This window comes from Taudactylus pleione, unplaced genomic scaffold (assembly GCF_031769625.1).
Source record: "Taudactylus pleione unplaced genomic scaffold, aTauple2 ptg000681l, whole genome shotgun sequence".
Classification (NCBI taxonomy): Eukaryota; Metazoa; Chordata; class Amphibia; order Anura; family Myobatrachidae; genus Taudactylus; species Taudactylus pleione.
In genome coordinates this window covers 588,805-609,921 of record NW_028285083.1, presented here as the reverse complement: position 1 = coordinate 609,921, position 21,117 = coordinate 588,805, and the positions used below count along the sequence as shown (strand labels likewise).

General features: G+C 48.2%; 1 protein-coding gene across 1 annotated transcript in view; it reads left to right on the top strand.

The window, feature by feature from the left end:
• The window catches only part of HYDIN (HYDIN axonemal central pair apparatus protein), a 329,731-nt gene that overhangs the window by 26,519 nt on the left and 282,095 nt on the right, over nucleotides 1-21,117 (top strand). The window contains 4 exon segments of the mRNA XM_088455949.1: nucleotides 7,512-7,655; nucleotides 9,328-9,453; nucleotides 13,681-13,800; nucleotides 20,193-20,327. Coding sequence (XP_088312075.1) covers nucleotides 7,533-7,655; nucleotides 9,328-9,453; nucleotides 13,681-13,800; nucleotides 20,193-20,327 — 504 coding nt within the window. The 5' untranslated portion in view covers nucleotides 7,512-7,532.

Here is a 21,117-nt window from a genome sequence, read left to right as displayed (position 1 = left end):
GGTTAGTAATTCCTGAGTAAGGTCAGAGCCTGTGTAAGTGTGTGTGAGGATGTGATGGTACTCCATGTTACTGATGGTATCTCAGTCTTGTGTAATCACTGTGTGTGATGAGGTTAGTAATTCCTGAGTAAGGTCAGAGCCTGTGTAAGTGTATGTGAGGATGTGATGGTACTCCATGTTACTGATGGTCTCTCAGTCTTGTGTAGTCACTGTGTGTGATGAGGTTAGTAATTCCTGAGTAAGGTCAGAGCCTGTGTAAGTGTGTGTGAGGCTGTGATGGTACTCCATGTTACTGATGGTGTCTCAGTCTTGTGTAATCACTGTGTGTGATGAGGTTAGTAATTCCTGAGTAAGGTCAGAGCCTGTGTAAGTGTGTGTGAGGCTGTGATGGTACTCCATGTTACTGATGGTGTCTCAGTCTTGTGTAATCACTGTGTGTGATGAGGTTAGTAATTCCTGAGTAAGGTCAGAGCCTGTGTAAGTGTGTGTGAGGATGTGATGGTACTCCATGTTACTGATGGTGTCTCAGTCTTGTGTAATCACTGTGTGTGATGAGGTTAGTAATTCCTGAGTAAGGTCAGAGCCTGTGTAAGTGTGTGTGAGGCTGTGATGGTACTCCATGTTACTGATGGTCTCTCAGTCTTGTGTAATCACTGTGTGTGATGAGGTTAGTAATTCCTGAGTAAGGTCAGAGCCTGTGTAAGTGTGTGTGAGGCTGTGATGGTACTCCATGTTACTGATGGTGTCTCAGTCTTGTGTAATCACTGTGTGATGAGGTTAGTAATTCCTGAGTAAGGTCAGAGCCTGTGTAAGTGTGTGTGAGGATGTGATGGTACTCCATGTTACTGATGGTCTCTCAGTCTTGTGTAATCACTGTGTGATGAGGTTAGTAATTCCTGAGTAAGGTCAGAGCCTGTGTAAGTGTGTGTGAGGATGTGATGGTACTCCATGTTACTGATGGTCTCTCAGTCTTGTGTAATCACTGTGTGTGATGAGGTTAGTAATTCCTGAGTAAGGTCAGAGCCTGTGTAAGTGTGTGTGAGGCTGTGATGGTACTCCATGTTACTGATGGTATCTCAGTCTTGTGTAGTCACTGTGTGTGATGAGGTTAGTAATACCTGAGTAAGGTCAGAGCATGTGTAAGTGTGTGTGAGGATGTGATGGTACTCCATGTTACTGATGGTGTCTCAGTCTTGTGTAATCACTGTGTGTGATGAGGTTAGTAATTCCTGAGTAAGGTCAGAGCCTGTGTAAGTGTGTGTGAGGATGTGATGGTACTCCATGTTACTGATGGTATCTCAGTCTTGTGTAATCACTGCGTGTGATGAGGTTAGTAATTCCTGAGTAAGGTCAGAGCCTGTGTAAGTGTGTGTGAGGATGTGATGGTACTCCATGTTACTGATGGTGTCTCAGTCTTGTGTAATCACTGTGTGTGATGAGGTTAGTAATTCCTGAGTAAGGTCAGTGCCTGTGTAAGTGTGTGTGAGGATGTGATGGTACTCCATGTTACTGATGGTGTCTCAGTCTTGTGTAATCACTGTGTGTGATGAGGTTAGTAATTCCTGAGTAAGGTCAGAGCCTGTGTAAGTGTGTGTGAGGCTGTGATGGTACTCCATGTTACTGATGGTATCTCAGTCTTGTGTAATCACTGTGTGTGATGAGGTTAGTAATTCCTGAGTAAGGTCAGAGCCTGTGTAAGTGTGTGTGAGGCTGCGATGGTACTCCATGTTACCAATGGTTTCACAGTTTTGCTAAACATTACGGATGTGTGTAAGGTAAACTGGGCGTCCTTATGTAGTGCAGCGGATTAGTGTTTGTCTACAACTCCCCTGTAATAGTTTCTAGAAAGTGACAAGTAATTATCTCTACATGAATATCCCATATAAATATCTCCCTTAATTATATCGTTATGAGCATTTCTGCTTCTCTCTGATGGATGATAAGCGTATAGTAACATTCCGCATCAGGATACATCCTCCAGTGGGGCTTCTCTCTGATGGACGATAAGCGTATAGTAACATTCCGCATCAGGTTACATCCTCCAGCGGGGCTTCTCTCTGATGGACGATAAGCGTATAGTAACATTCCGCATCAGGTTACATCCTCCAGCGGGGCTTCTCTCTGATGGACGATAAGCGTATAGTAACATTCCGCATCAGGTTACATCCTCCAGCGGGGCTTCTCTCTGATGGACGATACGCGTATATAGGCACCCAGAGGGAGCAGTGTCAGGTGGGGGTGGTAGAGGCTATAGACACCCAGAGGGAGCAGTGTCAGGTGGGGGTGGGAGAGGCTATAGATACCCAGAGGGAGCAGTGTCAGGTGGGGGTGGGACAGGCTATAGGCACCCAGAGGGAGCAGTGTCAGGTGGGGGTGGGAGAGGCTATAGACATCCAGAGGGAACAGTATCAGGTGGGGTGGGACATGCTATAGACACCCAGAGGGAGCAGTGTCAGGTGGGGTGGGACAGGCTATAGGCACCCAGAGGGAACAGTATCAGGTGGGGGTGGGAGAGGCTATAGACACCCAGAGGGAGCAGTGTCAGATGGGGGTGGGATAGGCTATAGACACCCAGAGGGAGCAGTGTCAGGTGGGGGTGGGACAGGCTGTAGACACCCAGGGGGAGCAGTGTCAGGTGGGGGTGGGAGAGGCTATAGACACCCAGAGGGAGCAGTGTCAGGTGGGGGTGGGAGAGGATATAGACAACAAGAGGGAGCAATATCAGGTGTGTGTGGGCCCTGTCAGGTGGGGTAGGACATTCTGTAAGTGGTGCCACCATGGTAGCAAGGTTTGAGCCCAGTAGTGAGAGGTGTGGCGCAGATGAAAGGTTGCTGTAAGAGGGCAAGTGGAAGGGTATCTCATGAAGGCGTCATAAATGTATGACAGGAAGTGTTGGTGGGGGCTTTGACAGGGCCAGGGACTGGATGTGTAGGGGTAAAGATAACGGTGGCAGTAAGCAAGGGTAAAAGAGGGGTAGTGACACAGGGTAGAAGGATGACCATGAGCTCCATTTTGGACATCTTAGTGGGTGAGGCTAAATTAGTTCTATACTTCACTGAGAGAAATAGTTTTATTAGAGAAACTTATGTGGCCACAAAGGGGCCACAAACAGAGCCTTGTAGGATCCACTAGGGAGTGGCAGTGGTGGGGAGGATGCCCCAGAAGTGGGGAGGGAGTGAAATTGGTACAGGAAAGAGGACGTGTAGGAGACTTCGGGGGTGTGAGCAGTTTGTTGTTCAGCAGACATACATCTGATTTCAGAGAGTTGAGTAAGTGACAGTGGAGAGGAAGCAGGTCAGGTAATTGTACATAACAGTTTGTAAGTGAAGGGCAGGATAGAAGCTGGGTGACCCCTGGACGGAGATGTGGCTTCCAAAGAAGGGAAAGTGCCAATGGGATGGGACAGGTAGAAGAGGTGATCTACGTGTAGCCAATCATTGATGGGCAGGGATGGAGGAGTTTGGAGGGATGAGAGGGAAGAGGGAGAATGGAGTGTAAAGGCCTAGTGCTCCGTACCTGGAGAGGAAGAACTGTGGGTGTGCAGGGTAGGAGGTGGCTGTGGGGTACAAGATCTGGCAAAAGGAAGTTGTGAGTTTTTAGAGAAGATGGTGGTGGCTCGGATGAAATGGGATGGGTGGATATTTGCACTTATACTTAGTTTGGTTTGCAAGAGATGGGACACTGTAGTAAGAAGACCAGATACATATTTAGCAGAGCAAGTCTGCACTGGAGCAAGTGTTTCTCCATTGGGAGCTTTTGCAAGTGGAGGATCTGTTTGGAGTTATCAGAATTGGGGTTTAGATTGCAGGACATGATGTGTTGCCTTGTGTAGAGTATGGGTGAGTTCTGTAGAACGAGGCTGCCACATCAGGGGAGAAGAGGCTGACAAGAGGACCAGGTCAGGGGATTTTAAGTGTTGCTATTGTTATGATATCCAATGCCCACTCCATGTGAAAGTTCTAGAACCAGGCTAGCGAGGTCTTCTGCCAATAACAACCGTCCATTGTTCCCTTAGAACTGGGATACATTCACCGGTACTTAGGCGGCTGGCCGGACTTAAAGCTCGAGGTAGTAGCAATTCACATGGAGGAGCGAAAGGATTCAATGGTGAGAGCAACAGTTGGAATGGAGACTAAATCATGGATAGTAGATATGAGAATAAATCCAGAACAGGAAGTGGCACACTATCGATGCGGCCAGAAGCTGGTTCAAGATGCTGTTTGTAGTAAATGTGGTACGGTTATAAGAATAGAAAAGGCGGCCTGAGGCCCGCACTGAAGAGTCAAATTATTGATTCGGCTTTGAGAGCCGTTGTTGTGGCTTGGTGCTCGTGCTGAGGAGAGGAAGATATTTGAGTTGGCTTTGAGAGCCGATGGTGTAACTTAGAGCCTGTGCAGAAGAGTTTGACAATTGATTTGGTTTGGAGAACGAATGTTGCGGCTTGAGCACTGAACTAGATACAATGTCCTGATAAATAATACACAGATTTGAGTAGGAGCTAATGTACAAGTTTGTGTACAAATTAGCATCCACTGACCTGCCAAGAATGCTCATTCGGCTTGGAGGGCCGTCACTGCCAGTACAGCTAGGAAGCCGCAGGTGGAATAAGGAAGCCGAAGCACAGTGCGGGAGTTGATGGTGCGGCTAGGGAGCCGTAGGACAGGCCACAAGAGCCGGAGACAGCTGGAAGACAAAACCGAGGAGACTGCTCGTGCTGCTGAGCCTAGAGAACCCACAGGAACGCTATAGTTGGCGAGGCGGCAAAAGTCCAGTGTGTACAAATAGGAGGACGGACCAGTCATGCTGCACTGAGGATGAAACATCACTTCCTGAGGCGTGCCGATCACCTAGCAACAGAAGAAACTGGAGTAACCCCGTCCTGACTGGGTAATCGTGACCGGGACTTGTAACAGCTATGTGCACACGGAGGTCCAGAGAGCACCCATTGCCACACATGGGAGAGGTCTATCCCTGGGAGAGACCAAAGGAAGATGTATGCGTGACAAGTTCACAACATCCATAAAAGGGCGATTCACATATATGGAATCTTACATAAAGCATTTCACATAAATATGACACAAAATGAAATGGGGACTATGCACCACGATAATACAGATGTGTCCAGCGAATGACTGCAGTGTCTGTGTTACTGTGGTTATAGGGGATACAGTCACTTATTAACCATTAGAGCAGTAACGTAGGGATCTGCTCCCGCCCCGGCAGAGAACATGATTCTTATTTCTTACATAATAATTGTTTGTGCTGTAGATGTGTCGTAGCCTTGGGACTTCTGCATCGAGGAAAAGTGCAGCGTGTTCTCCTGAGACTCTTAGTAAGGAGAGCAGCCTGCAGTGCTGACTAGGCCTCAGGGTATACAGACTATAGCATCTGCATGGATGCAAACATTCTCTAAGCCATCCAACCTCACCTTGTCTGCTCCCATGCCCGAATAATAAGGGAAGACCCTTTTCTCATCATCTTTATTGTGAGGTACAGTAGTTAGAGAGGACCTCATTATGTCGTTCCATGGATATGCTTCTAGATGGTCCACCAGGTGAGGGGACACCAGGACTGTCTGTGTTACATGTGTATGGAGAGTGTCCTGAGAGGGAGGGAACTGTCTGTATTACAAGTGTCCTGAGAGTGAGGGGACATCGGGGCTGTCTGTATTACATGTGTCCTGAGAGTGAGGGGACATCGGGGCTGTCTGTATTACATGTGTCCTGAGAGTGAGGGGACACCGGGACTGTCTGTATTACATGTGTCCTGAGAGTGAGGGGACACCGGGACTGTCTGTATTACATGTGTCCTGAGAGTGAGGGAAAATCGGGGCTGTCTGTATTACCTGTGTCCTGAGAGTGAGGGGACATTGGGGCTGTCTGTATTACACGTGTCCTGAGAGTGAGGGGGCTGTCTGTATTACAAGTGTCCTGAGAGTGAGAGGACATCGGGACTGTCTGTATTACATGTGTCCTGAGAGAGAGGGGACACTGGGACTGTCTGTATTACCTGTGACCTGAGAGTGAGGGGACACAGGGACTCTCTGTATTACATGTGTCCTGAGAGTGACGGGACACCGGGACTGTCTGTATTACATGTGACCTGAGAGAGAGGGGACACTGGGACTGTCTGTATTACATGTCCTGAGAGTGACAGGACACCGGGACTGTCTGTATTACATGTGTCCTGAGAGTGAGGGGACACCAGGACTGTCTGTATTACCTGTGACCTGAGAGTGAGGGGACACCGGGACTGTCTGTATTACATGTGTCCTGAGAGTGAGGGGACACCAGGACTGTCTGTATTACCTGTGACCTGAGAGTGAGGGGACACCGGGACTGTCTGTATTACATGTGTCCTGGGTCACAGCACCGTTGGCCTGATGCTGAATTTAGCACAGTTTCGGTCACAGATGCTCCCGCATTGCGTGTATTCTCCGTACGCAGAGTTGCATACATCTTTACCTGTGTGCTTGGTTTGCTATGTGTCACCATGGGCACTACAGCAGCCTATGCTTAGTGTTTATGCCTCTGACCAGCTCTGCGCCGCCCGCACCTGCACTGGGTGAGAATGCCGCATTACAGCTCAGATCCGCCTCTTCTGTCACAAATATAGACGCACCTGAGATTCATCAGACTCTGCGTCACCGGTAAACTTGGTTCTGGCGCAAGTGAGATGCACAAGGACGCAAGACACGCTCTGCTAACACATGTACTGTACATTGAACATCAGGCCCTATACATACAGTCAGGTGCATAAATATTGGGACATTGACAGAATTCTCATATTTTGGCCTCTATTCACACCACAATGGCTTTGAAATGAAACAAACAAGATGAGCTTTACCTGCAGACTTTCAGATTTAATTTGAGGGTTTGTTTGTTTCATTTCAAAGCCATTGTGGTGTGAATAGAGGCCAAAATATGAGAATTCTGTCAATGTCCCAATATTTATGCACCTGACTGTATGCCATATTTTATGTTTTTACCAGGCCTTATGCAAAGTTATGGAGCAAATTTTATATACAAAGGTTATACAGGTTGGATACGTGTGTGAGAAGGTTGGATACACATGTATGAGAAGGTTGGATACGTGTGTGTCTGTGTGAAGGTTGGTTACGTGTGTGTGTGAGAAGGTTGGATACGTGTGTGTGAGACGGTTGGATACATGTGTATGAGAGGGTTGGATACGTGTGTGTGTGTGAGAGGGTTGGTTATATGTGTGTGTGTGTGAGAGGGTTGGATACATGTGTGTGAGAAGGTTGATACACGTGTGTGTGTGTGTGTGTGTGTGTGTGTGTGTGTGTGTGTGTGTGTGTGTGTGTGAAGGTTGGATACATGTGTGTGAGAAGATTGTATACGTGTTTGTGAGATGGTTGGATACATGTGAGTGAGAAGGTTGGATACATGCGTGTGTGTGTGTGTGTGTGTGTGTGTGTGTGTGACCTGAGTGGTGTGTCAGAGGGGTATGTGTCACTGGCTATAATGGGACCTGCTTGTTGTCCTGTACAGATGTACTGAGCACCGTCAGACATGCCGACCAGTAAACTGCAGGGACCTCTGAGCTCTCTCCAGGAGCTGCCGAGCGGATACCAGAGCAAAGTCTGTGCACCGCGCAACCCCAAGCTCACCAGACATGAAGAGGCCGCCGTGACGGTAATGACTGCTTCGTAAATGGGGTCGTCTTATTATCCATCATTGTACAGCTTAGGCAGACAGATGTTGGTGACCGAGACCAGGGATTATCCTGGACAAAGCAAATGAAGTGAGACAGATGTTCAGACAAAGTCCTCGTTGCTCAGTGACCGCGGATACAGAATGCAGTGACATGTGCGCTACTCAGTACAGATAATGTTCTATTAATGTGACACTTATCCCCTAATTCCCCAGCATTGCCCTGTTCCCTGGAGGCCTAATATGTGCGCAGCATTTATTATATAGGTAGGTGTGTGTGTGTGTGTGTGTGTGTGTGTGTGTGTGTGTGTGTGTGTGTGTGTGTGTGTGTGTGTGTGTGTGTGTGTGTGTGTGTGTGTGTGTGTGTGTGTGTGATGTATCAGAAGCGTCACTAGGGTTGGTGTCCCCCGGTGCTGTATTGCCAGGTTACCGTCAGCGTTTCAATCCAGGGGAACCTTTGTCGAGACTTCAACATAACACCAAGAGGAGCAGTGTCTCTGCAATAAAGGCATCACGTTCCAAGGCAGTCTACATATACTGTATGAGAAATATGCTCCTCATTTATACCCCTCTAACCGCGCCAAACTCCATCACCGCGGCGGGTGATGAGCCCGGAAGTGACGCTGCCAGGGCCGGAAACCACGTCAGGCAGCATATTTCTCATATATGTAGACTGCCTTGCTTGGTGTTATGTTGAAGTCTTGACGAAGGTTCTCCTGGACTGAAACGTGGACGGTAACCTGGCTCTGTCACTATGCTGGAAGGGTATACATACTGTGATACTCTGGTGAGTGCCCTCTGTCTCTCCATACTATTGGGAAAGATGTTGGACATATATATATAATGTGTGTGTAAATGTATGTATAGAGAGAGAGAGTTGAACAGCCTATAAAGGGGTTGGGTGTGGGAGACCGGCAGTCGGGAAGCCAGCTGTCAAAATAACGACCGTGGCATCCCCGCAGCCTAACCCTAACCCCCCTGTGGTGCCTAAACCTAAAGAACCTAACACCCCCCTCCCCCCCGCGGCTGACAGCTAACATGAGTCACTGCACTTACGATCGGGATGCCGGCTGTCGGGGTTCCGGTGTCGGCATCTCACCCGATGTCAGGATTACATCGCCGGTGTTGTGGCCGCAGGATTTCTCGACCACCGGCATCCTGATCGTAGGTAAACTGACTACATCCCCTATAAAGGTGGTAGAGCTTTCTGGTGACTGGAGCACGGACTTTTCTAAGTAACAGCATTATTCCGCTTAGATGTTTCCATGTTTGTATTGCTCCTCACATGTACCTGAGTGTTAGGTATACATGCCCTTGTGGAGTCATGTTACCTCCCTACTGACCAGATATAAGGATATATATGAAGATATATTCTTGTCAGTTGTTTATAATACTATACATGGTGTATATAGTTACTAGATGATTGGTGACATATATGTAACATGGGAGAGATTACACGGTGAGGGTTAGCTGCGGCCTAACGTATATGTTGTAGAGCAAGTTCTCAATTTGTTATGGAACTGGAGGAAATAATGTTCCTTTATAAATGAATTATTACATTGTATGTATAGAATATATCCTGTATGTAATAACACATATTAGCAGGCAGACACATGCGCTAATCTGATTCTTCCTACGTTTCCCCCAATCATAGCTCACCCCCTCAGCATTCCTCCGTGAAATGTCCTTGAGCACCGAACAACGATTGGCCAACACTCGGGAGATGCATCCGCCCCGGATCATTCAGCTGCTGGATATGTGTGAGAGCAGCCATCAGAAGGTCTGTATAGGGGTCATGTATAGTGACATCACATCCTCATCCCTCACTGACCTATAGCCCTGATAGTGACATCACATCCTCATCCCTCACTGACCTATAGCCCTGATAGTGACATCACATCCTCATCCCTCACTGATCTATGTACCTGATAGTGACATCACATCCTCATCCCTCACTGATCTATATCCCTGATAGTGACATCACATCCTCATCCCTCACTGATCTATGTACCTGATAGTGACATCACATCCTCATCCCTCACTGATCTATATCCCTGATAGTGACATCACATCCTCATCCCTCACTGACCTATAGCCCTGATAGTGACATCACATCCTCATCCCTCACTGATCTATATCCCTGATAGTGACATCACATCCTCATCCCTCACTGACCTATAGCCCTGATAGTGACATCACATCCTCATCCCTCACTGACCTATAGCCCTGATAGTGACATCACATCCTCATCCCTCACTGATCTATGTACCTGATAGTGACATCACATCCTCATCCCTCACTGATCTATAGGCCTGATAGTGACATCACATCCTCATCCCTCACTGACCTATAGCCCTGATAGTGACATCACATCCTCATCCCTCACTGACCTATAGCCCTGATAGTGACATCACATCCTCATCCCTCACTGATCTATATCCCTGATAGTGACATCACATCCTCATCCCTCACTGATCTATGTACCTGATAGTGACATCACATCCTCATCCCTCACTGACCTATAGCCCAGAAAGTGACATCACATCCTCATCCCTCACTGATCTATAGGCCTGATAGTGACATCACATCCTCATCCCTCACTGACCTATAGCCCTGATAGTGACATCACATCCTCATCCCTCACTGATCTATGTGCCTGATAGTGACATCACATCCTCATCCCTCACTGATCTATGTAGCTGATAGTGACATCACATCCTCATCCCTCACTGATCTATATCCCTAATAGTGACATCACATCCTCACTGATCTATGTGCCTGATAGTGACATCACATCCTCATCCCTCACTGATCTATAACCCTGATAGTGACATCACATCCTCATCCCTCACTGATCTATGTACCTGATAGTGACATGACATCCTCATCCCTCACTGATCTATATCCCTGATAGTGACATCACATCCTCATCCCTCACTGATCTATGTACCTGATAGTGATCTCACATCCTCATCCCTCACTGATCTATGTACCTGATAGTGACATCACATCCTCATCCCTCACTGAGCTATGTACCTGATAGTGACATCACATCCTCATCCCTCACTGATCTATATACCTGATAGTGACATCACATCCTCATCCCTCACTGATCTATGTACCTGATAGTGACATCACATCCTCATCCCTCACTGATCTATGTACCTGATAGTGACATCACATCCTCATCCCTCACTGATCTATATCCCTGATAGTGACATCACATACTCATCCCTCACTGATCTATGTACCTGATAGTGACATCACATCCTCATCCCTCACTGATCTATATCCCTGATAGTGACATCACATACTCACTGATCTATGTGCCTGATAGTGACATCACATCCTCATCACTCACTGATCTATATACCTGATAGTGACATCACATCCTCATCCCTCACTGATCTATGTACCTGATAGTGACATCACATCCTCATCCCTCACTGATCTATGTACCTGATAGTGACATCACATCCTCATCCCTCACTGATCTATAACCCTGATAGTGACATCACATCCTCATCCCTCACTGATCTATGTCCCTGATAGTGACATCACATCCTCATCCATCACTGATCTATATCCCTGATAGTAACATCACATCGTCATCCCTCACTGATCTATAACCCTGATAGTGACATCACATCCTCATCCCTCACTGATCTATGTCCCTGATAGTGACATCACATCCTCATCCATCACTGATCTATAAACCTGATAGTGACATCACATCCCTCACTGATCTATATCCCTGATAGTGACATCACATCCTCATCCCTCACTGATCTATGTACCTGATAGTGACATCACATCCTCATCCCTCACTGACCTATAGCCCTGATAGTGACATCACATCCTCATCCCTCACTGATCTATGTACCTGATAGTGACATCACATCCTCATCCCTCACTGACCTATAGCCCTGATAGTGACATCACATCCTCATCCCGCACTGTTTTGTATATCTGATAGTGACATCACATCCTCATCCCTCACTGATCTATAACCCTGATAGTGACATCACATCCTCATCCCGCACTGTTTTGTATATCTGATAGTGACATCACATCCTCATCCCTCACTGATCTATAACCCTGATAGTGACATCACATCCTCATCCCTCACTGATCTATGTACCTGATAGTGACATCACATCCTCATCCCTCACTGATCTATATCCCTGATAGTGACATCACATCCTCATCCCTCACTGATCTATAACCCTGATAGTAACATCACATCCTCATCCCTCACTGATGTATAACCCTGATAGTGACATCACATCCTCATCCCTCACTGATCTATAACCCTGATAGTGACATCACATCCTCATCCCTCACTGATCTATGTACCTGATTGTGACATCACATCCTCATCCCTCACTGATCTATATCCCTGATAGTGACATCACATCCTCATCCCTCACTGATCTATGTACCTGATAGTGACATCACATCCTCATCCCGCACTGTTTTGTATATCTGATAGTGACATCACATCCTCATCCCTCACTGATCTATGTACCTGATAGTGACATCACATCCTCATCCCTCACTGATCTATGTACCTGATAGTGACATCACATCCTCATCCCGCACTGTTTTGTATATCTGATAGTGACATCACATCCTCATCCCTCACTGATCTATGTACCTGATAGTGACATCACATCCTCATCCCTCACTGATCTATGTACCTGATAGTGACATCACATCCTCATCCCGCACTGTTTTGTATATCTGATAGTGACATCACATCCTCATCCCTCACTGATCTATGTACCTGATAGTGACATCACATCCTCATCCCTCACTGATCTATGTACCTGATAGTGACATCACATCCTCATCCCGCACTGTTTTGTATATCTGATAGTGACATCACATCCTCATCCCTCACTGATCTATGTACCTGATAGTGACATCACATCCTCATCCCTCACTGATCTATGTACCTGATAGTGACATCACATCCTCATCCCGCACTGTTTTGTATATCTGATAGTGACATCACATCCTCATCCCTCACTGTTCTTTGTACCTGATAGTGACATCACATCCTCATCCCGCACTGTTTTGTATATCTGATAGTGACATCACATCCTCATCCCTCACTGATCTATAACCCTGATAGTGGCATCACATCCTCATCCCTCACTGATCTATAACGCTGATAGTGACATCACATCCTCATCCCTCACTGATCTATAACCCTGATAGTGACATCACATCCTCATCCCTCACTGATCTATAACTCTGATAGTGACATCACATCCTCATCCCTCACTGATCTATGTCCCTGATAGTGACATCACATCCTCATCCCTCACTGATCTATAACCCTGATAGTGACATCACATCCTCATCCCTCACTGATCTATAACCCTGATAGTGACATCACATCCTCATCCCTCACTGATCTATAACTCTGATAGTGACATCACATCCTCATCCCTCACTGATCTATGTCCCTGATAGTGACATCACATCCTCATCCCTCACTGATCTATGTCCCTGATAGTGACATCACATTCTCATCCCTCACTGATCTATAACCCTGATAGTTACATCACATCCTCATCCCTCACTGATCTATATCCCTGATCGTGACATCACATCCTCATCCCTTACTGACCTATATCCCTGATAGTGACATCACATCCTCATCCCTCACTGATCTATGTGCCTGATAGTGACATCACATCCTCATCCCTCACTGATCTATATCCCTGATAGTGACATCACATCCTCATCCCTCACTGATCTATATCCCTGATAGTGACATCACATCCTCATCCCTCACTGATCTATATCCCTGATAGTGACATCACATCCTCATCCCTCACTGATCTATATCCCTTCACTGAAATAAGCTATAAATTCACCTTCTACATTCCCAGTGGTAATAGGTTCCCTGCTAATCCTGTGGACTCTTGCACACAGCAGGTAACAGATGGTCCAGCATCAGATTATATACTAATTTCATTCCCACCGTCTCCTGCAGTTCTCCACAGTAGACTTGGACCAAGCGCTCTTCCAGCCCTTCCCTTCAGAGATCATCTTCCAGAACTACCTGCCCTGTGAGCCATACGAGGTGCCGCTGGCCTTGAGGAACAATGACAAGGTGCAAACGCATCTCCCTCTCTATGTATCTATAGCCGATCACTCCGCTCAGAGGCCAATTGGAGTCTGGTGATTGTTAGTCTTCATAATAGCGAGTTTGGGGAGGGAACTGTTGCTAGGCAGAGCTGTGCGCTGTAGCGGGATTGGCTCCGTACAAGCCACATGATGGATGTTTGTCCTGACATCCCGCAGCACTTGTATTAATAGACAGAGTGACGGCAGTTGTGCTGCAGTGAAATTCTGCCTAGCTGTATTTCTACTTCAGGGTCCATAGGGGGTCCACAGGGTTGACCTTGAGGTATAGGTTGGGAACCAAATCCGGGCACCACGCAGTTAAAGCTTTTAGCTCCCAGGATGCACTGGGTCCACTCTCCCTATAACCCCACCCCCAAGCCAGAGGCACCTCAGTTTCAGTTGGTGCCTGGCCGGAGTCGGGTCACCGTTAGCGCAGGGGGAGCTGATTAGCAGCCCCTAAGCTTATTTTATTTTTTTAGGGACAAAGTTTTTTCCATGGACTTTGGACTCTTCAGAGCGGCAGCGTCGGACTGTCAATAGGACGTCTAAGCTGCCGCTCCGTCACCCCGCTGGCGCTGAGACGCCAGTACATATCTGGGGATCTCAGCGGGACCCCAGAGTCTGTACTAGCCGGACTCTGTGGGCGCCCAGGACTGCTGCCGTATCCACGGGGAGCAGGTAAGGTCGCGGATCACCGCTTGCGGTGATCCGCGCATTTCAAATGCAGTCCTGTGCCTCCGGTCTCAGGGGACAGACCGGAGGCGCCGGCAGTGGCGGCGGGCCCCCCATACCCCGTGTGTCCACTAGACCCCCAGGGACTTAACGATCGGTGCAGGGAGCCGGCGTCCCGGGGGTTAATAGCCGGCCAGGGGAGGCAGCCTTCCCTGTTACAGCGGCTCCTCCCCTCAGCTCAGCGCGCCTTTCAGTATGTATAGTCTGGCGTCACTGAGCTGCTTCCTCCGCGGGCCACGCTTCTTCTGAGGTCTCCAGCGGCCATTTTATCTCTGTGGTGCAGCAGAAATCTCTGGAGATGGCAGTGAGTCCAGTCCCCCTGCGTACCTCACCATCAGGTCAGTGTACACAGCGCTGTAGCCTTCCCAGACACTGAATCTGGGCAGTTGAATGCAGTGTAATAGTGCAGTATATTATATGACATGTTTATGTATATATGTGTATATCTGCATTGTATGTGACTTACGCTAGTGCTGACTGTCTGTACTTTATTCTCTCACCTGTCAGTGTATATCTATCCCTTTTCTTTATCTGCCCTAATACAGGTGTACCTGGGGTGGTTCTGAGACCTCACATATATATACTTGTTAATATTTGTGAGGTTTGTCACATACTGTTGCGTTGTGCACGTTGCCATATTTTAGATGGAACTGTGTGTTGCATGCGCTGAAAATGGGTCCCTGCAGCTAATTTTTGGCATCAGTCAGGACCAGTATAGCGCTGCTTAATATTTCCGCCAAGAGGGTTGGTCAGATATGTCTGACCAGGAGATAGTGTTATACTGCACCCATTTTTACTATCCTGCAAGTCATGTGCTGCAGGTGTTAGTGCGGAGGATTTGACTCATAAAGGGTTCTGTGTGTGGCGTCATCTGGTGCCGGCCTCTTTCACGACCCCCTTGAGCGGTTTGTTTTCTCGTGATCCTCTCAAATGCGGATCGCCGGGCGGGCCCCATTGTTGTACCTCACTTGGGGTTACTTCACCATACTGCCCTTTTCATCTCAGGGTATCTCGCAGTTTCTTGCACTCTTCCCCTGTGACACAGACTATCGCTCCCTGCAGGGGGTTTTCGTGTATATGAATTCTCCCTGGTGTCACAATAGTCTGGCTGTTGTGGTAATCCCTACAAGGGGAATGACACCCTGGGTGGATGTCGTTTTTCTACGAAACGCAAATTGGCGTGGTTGACGCCCTGTGGTTACTTCCCAGTTGGCTCTGCCGTGAACTGGATACTGTTTTGGGCTCTTTCCCTCTTACACGGGGGGAAGCCTATTTCAGGTATTATTATCCCTGCTTTAGGGCTGGTAGCAGGTCCATTCTGGTTAGAGTGAATGTTGACCTGCACCTGTATCATACACCCTCAGTATTACGTGCCTTTGGGTTCCCTGTTGCTGCCAGATAGGAGGTGTTACAACAGTGTTTGGCCTCCTGTCCCAAATTCCCTGAGGGTCATCACGAGCCCCTCCTGGGGTGGATGGGCGTGTTACTCGTCTGATTACAGACGTTACTACGCCTCCCATTCCTGCGTGGTCGGATTCTTCGGATCCGTAGGTGGTAACTCTGCCTGAAATCAGTATACTTGCTTTCAGGGGTTGTTACCCATCCTACCATGGCTATAGCATGGTTGGTTAATACTATTGCATACTGAGCTGATGCATTTGTAATGTTTTTTCCCCACCAACACGTCTGGGGTTCAAATGTATTTGGTCGCTCATGTAATATATGCAGTTGTCATAGGTGGAAATGCCTATATTGGTTACCAGTCTCCTAACTTTCAGAGTTCCGGCTGCGACTGTATCCTCCGTAATATCCTATGGCTGCGCTCTAGAAATGCAGAGGTGCAGATACCATCTATAGGGTAGATCTTGTTTGGTCCTGAACTTGACAAGATTGTAGTAACATTGGCAGTATTACTAACGACAAGTTTACCGCCTTCAGCTATGCCCACTACAAGGCCTCAGACTAAGTCTGTTAAGTCTTTTTGTCCTCTAAAGGTCTGTTTCTTCGTAGACTGTCGGCATCTACAAGGGCCGACATATCCAGTACCGAGCAGGCCTGGACTGCCAGCCGATCCTGCTTCTGAACCTACGGATATCTCTTCAGCCTGACGGGACAGGCCTACAACTGGGAGATACCGATTTTCTCATTTCGCCCGTTACTAGTGTCAAGTTGCCGCGGCTACGTGGGTAGGAGGGTACGCCCTCTCTTTGCTCAGGCGGCCTCTTTACAAGGGCCTTACAAATCCAGAAAGCTATACAGTAGTTGCGGTAAGCGGAGCTAATTAGGCCATCCCCACTATCTCAGTGAGGGACTGGTTGTTCTGCTTTCTTTCTGGTGCGGTGGCTGAATGGGCCTCTTTGGCCTATTCTCTGTCTCAATTCCCTGATCCAGTTCTTAAAGCTACCTGGGCTCAGGAGGAAATCCCTATGCTCCATCATACGATGTTTGGAACCTGGGGACTTTATGGTATCACTGGATATACAGGACGCGTGCCTACGGGTACTTACAGAGACCTTTCCTCAGCATGGGCTGAGGTTTGCTGTATCACAGCAACACTTACAATTTTTCGGGCTCTGCCTGTTGGGACTGTCCTCAGCCCCACAGGGGTTACCAGCGTTTTGGATTTTCTGACAGTTCTCCTGTTCAGTATATCCCAATGCTCCGGTACCTGGACGGCCTCCTGCTCTTAGCGGGATCACCGGGGTACTTTACAGCCAGGTCAGGATGACTGTGGCTTCTTCAGGGTGCAGACGTTTAATCAACGGGGAAAAAGTCCTCCCTGCATCCCTCTCTGGGTATTCTTCATCTAGGATCCCTGCTGGATTCTCAGAATCTGAGAATTCTTCTGGCGTAAGACGGAATCTCCACTCTTCCATTAGGAGTACGTGGTTGTCTGCGCAGTCGACATATGTCTTTACACTCTGGGATGCATGGTCAAATATTCAGTGTCTGCCTTTGGAAGGGTGGAATGGGCTCAGTTCCATTCCAGGCCTTTCCATAATTGGCTCATCTCCAGATGGAACGAGTTTTTTCTGTCGGATCACTGTTCAAACGATGATGCTCTCTCCGGAGGCAAGTCGGTCCCTTTCCGGGTGGCTATGGCCATCTCGTCCAGGGTATTCTTTGCTATGGACAGTGTCTGGTTCGCATCTTTTTCAGTGCAGTTGGACGTCTGTCGATTCCACCCTGTCAATTAACTTACTCTGGCATAACTCTTGTTTCCCGGTGAACCTGAAAAGGTTCAGTCCGACGGGGTCAGGACAGTGGCTTCCTTTTTAGCAACACTGTTCGTTGGGTGGCAATGATAGGTATGTCACATATTCGGACATAGTTCGAGGGTCTCCTCCCGACCATCTCGGCAGCGTTCATTTCAGGAGCTCTCCATTGGGAAGCGGGAGTCCTCAGCCGTCACGACGTGCATCCCGGGGACTAGTCTCTTCCCCAAGAGAGGTTTCATCTCCTGGTGAGCAGGGGGGGCCCCCCTGAGGTGACCCTCATGGCCTTCTGACTTTATCACACTATGGTGTTACAGTCCAGCTCTGGGGATTCTGAAGCAACCTTCAGCGACTCTTTGTCGGTGAAGTGGTCCTTCCACTTTGTGTACCTGTGTTCTCCGGTCTCCCTTCTTCCTCGAGGTCTTTGGAAGTGTTTCAATTGAGACGGAGAGGCTTTCCTGCTGGTGGCTCCTGATTGCCCCAGATGTCAGGGGTACTTGGTTTTTCGGAGTCTCTCCATCGATACTCCATTCCTGATGCTTCACTGCCCAGATCTGTTGTCTCAGGGTCCTGGGGTTTGCCTTGGACCTGGGTCGTTTGTCTTTGACTGCGTCCCTACAGTGATCTTACGGCTTCCCTGGCTTTGTCATCGTTGGAATGATTAGAGCACATGGATCAGCTTTTGCTGGGACCTACCACAAACTGTGGCAGCCATAATTCTTATGGTATTATACCTGTCGATACGATCCTCCGGTGTCCAGGATTTCCAGATATTCTGGCATTCCTTCCGGCTGGCTTGGGTTTCACCCTCGGCCTGGCCTTCCTGACAGTGCGGATCTCTACACTGTCAGTATGATTAAGATATGGAATTGCTCCGCTCTGGTATCCAGTTCATCCTTTGGAGTGTTTTCTGGATTATGCCTCCATTTGTCCTCCGTAGGGACTGTTTGGGAATTAGTAGTGGTTCTTCGTTCCCTCCGGGGACAGTCAATGGAACCGCTGGTTGTGATAGCCATTACATGGTCTATTGCTTAGGCTCTCTCTTTATCTCAGGGTGTTTATATCAACCAGGAGAGTGTCTGAATTGGGAGCGTTCTCATGTGGCTCCCTCTTCTGGAGGGCATCATGTCAGGGTGTGAGTTGCTCTCGCCCTGTGTTTCTTCTTAGTGGTTTTTAGGTTCCATATTATTCTGGAACTTATGGTACGGCCATTCAGTCCCCAGTCCTCTCGGCTGGTGTGGCCTCATTGACTGTGGTCCGGCCTCTTTGGATTTATGTTATCCGTTCAGGTTCCTTACGGAAATCGGACTCATTATTGGTGGTCTGAGATTTCTGGTTTTCACAGGAAAGGATGGCCGGCCTATAACCAAATGTTGGCTGGATGGCTTTGTAGGTCTTCTTCAGGGGTCTACCCATGGGTAGGCCTTTCTGTTGTTGATGCTTGTTTTTTCTCGGGCCATGTAACCCTCGTGGGCGGCTCGCTGTGGCGCCTCGGCTGTTTTACCTTACTAGGTGGCCACGTGGTCTTCTGTCCACACCTTTTTAAGGTTCTAGGCATTGGTTTCCTTTGCCTCTCAGGATGCTTCCTTTTTGGCGACGGATTCTCCTCTCAGCACAGGAGCGTCCCCACCCTTGGTTGAACTGCTTTGGGACATCCCCAAGGTCAACCCTGTGGACCCCCTATGGACCCTGAAGTAGAAAACAAGAGATATGGTAAGAACTTACCTTTGTTATCTCTGTTTCTACGAAGTCCATAGGGTCCACAGAGCGCCCGCCCTGACGCACCTGGTTTCATATGGGCTGTGTGGCTGGTCACCGGTTTTCCGTCTCCCATTTCTGTGAGTATGGTTATTGAGTGTTCCAGTTTTCTCTCTCTTTTTCTCTCCTCCTCCGGCCTTTGGCTACTTACAAACTGAGGTGCCTCTGGCTTGGGGGTGGGGTTATAGGGAGAGTGGACCCAGTGCATCCTGGGAGCTAAAAGCTTTAACTGCGTGGTGCCCGGATTTGGTTCCCAACCTATACCCCAAGGTCAACCCTGTGGACCCTATGGACTTCGTAGAAACAGAGATAACAAAGGTAAGTTCTTACCATATCTCTTGTTATATAATGTTATACTATATGGTAAAGTGACGCCAGTGTCGGCCAGATAATGGTGTCACTCCGCTAAGTAACAGCACTAACACCTATCCCTTTGCCCATTAGATACATGCTGCAGCAGGGGGGGGGGAGGGAGAAATCCTGGGAGGTTTGTTAGGGTAATAGAAATGCTTCATTAGTGACTGCAGCCAAACATCCAGTAACAGAGCTCAGCTAATAAGCAGCGTGTGCATGGCCCTGGGGTGACTTCCCGGTACTGGATTCGTGTCAGGTAATGCGACTCCCCTGGTGGCTAGTGGTGAGTCTGACAATGTGCGCTGGTTTATTCTCCCAGGTTCCACGGCTCATAAAAGTCATTCAAGAGAGTTCGCCCTACTTTCAGATCATCAGCCCCAATGACGTGTGCAGCAAAGTGGCTCCGGGGATGGCGTCCACATTCCGCATCCTATTTACCCCCGAGGAGAACAAGGTAACCGGATAGTCAGTGGCGGAACTAGCGAGCGATGTTTCCTGTCGCACCTGCAGTAATAGAGTATCACTCCGCTATGCTGACATCGGCATTGCATGAATTGTTGACTATGGGCCTGACTCAGTAAGGATCGCTATTCTGCTAATACACAGGCTACGCAGTAGCTAATATCAGCGGTGATATGTACATATTTGCAATCGCATTGCGATCACAGCCTGACATTATGACACCCACTCCCCCTTACACACCTCCGTAATACTAGGGCAACATAGAGAAAGAACCGGTAACATCGGACCCATACGCACAGTAAGGCAGGTCAGGCCTCACTCAGGAACTGCTAACTTCCCCTTACACACATCCTTATACTAGGGCAACATAGAGAAATAACCGGTAACATGGGACCCATAGACACAGTAAGGCAGGTCAGACCTCACTCAGGAACTGCTAACTTCCCCTTACACACATCCGTAATACTAGGGCAACATAGAGAAAGAACCGGTAACATCGGACCCATACGCACAGTAAGGCAGGTCAGACCTCACTCAGGAACTGCTAACTTCCCCTTACACACATCCTTATACTAGGGCAACATAGAGAAAGAACCGGTAACATCGGACGCATACGCACAGTAAGGCAGGTCAGGCCTCTCTCAGGAACTGCTAACTTCCCCTTACATACATCCTTATACTAGGGCAACATAGAGAAATAATCGGTAACATCGGACCCATACGCACAGTAAGGCAGGTCAGACCTCACTCAGGAACTGCTAACATCCCCTTACACACATCCT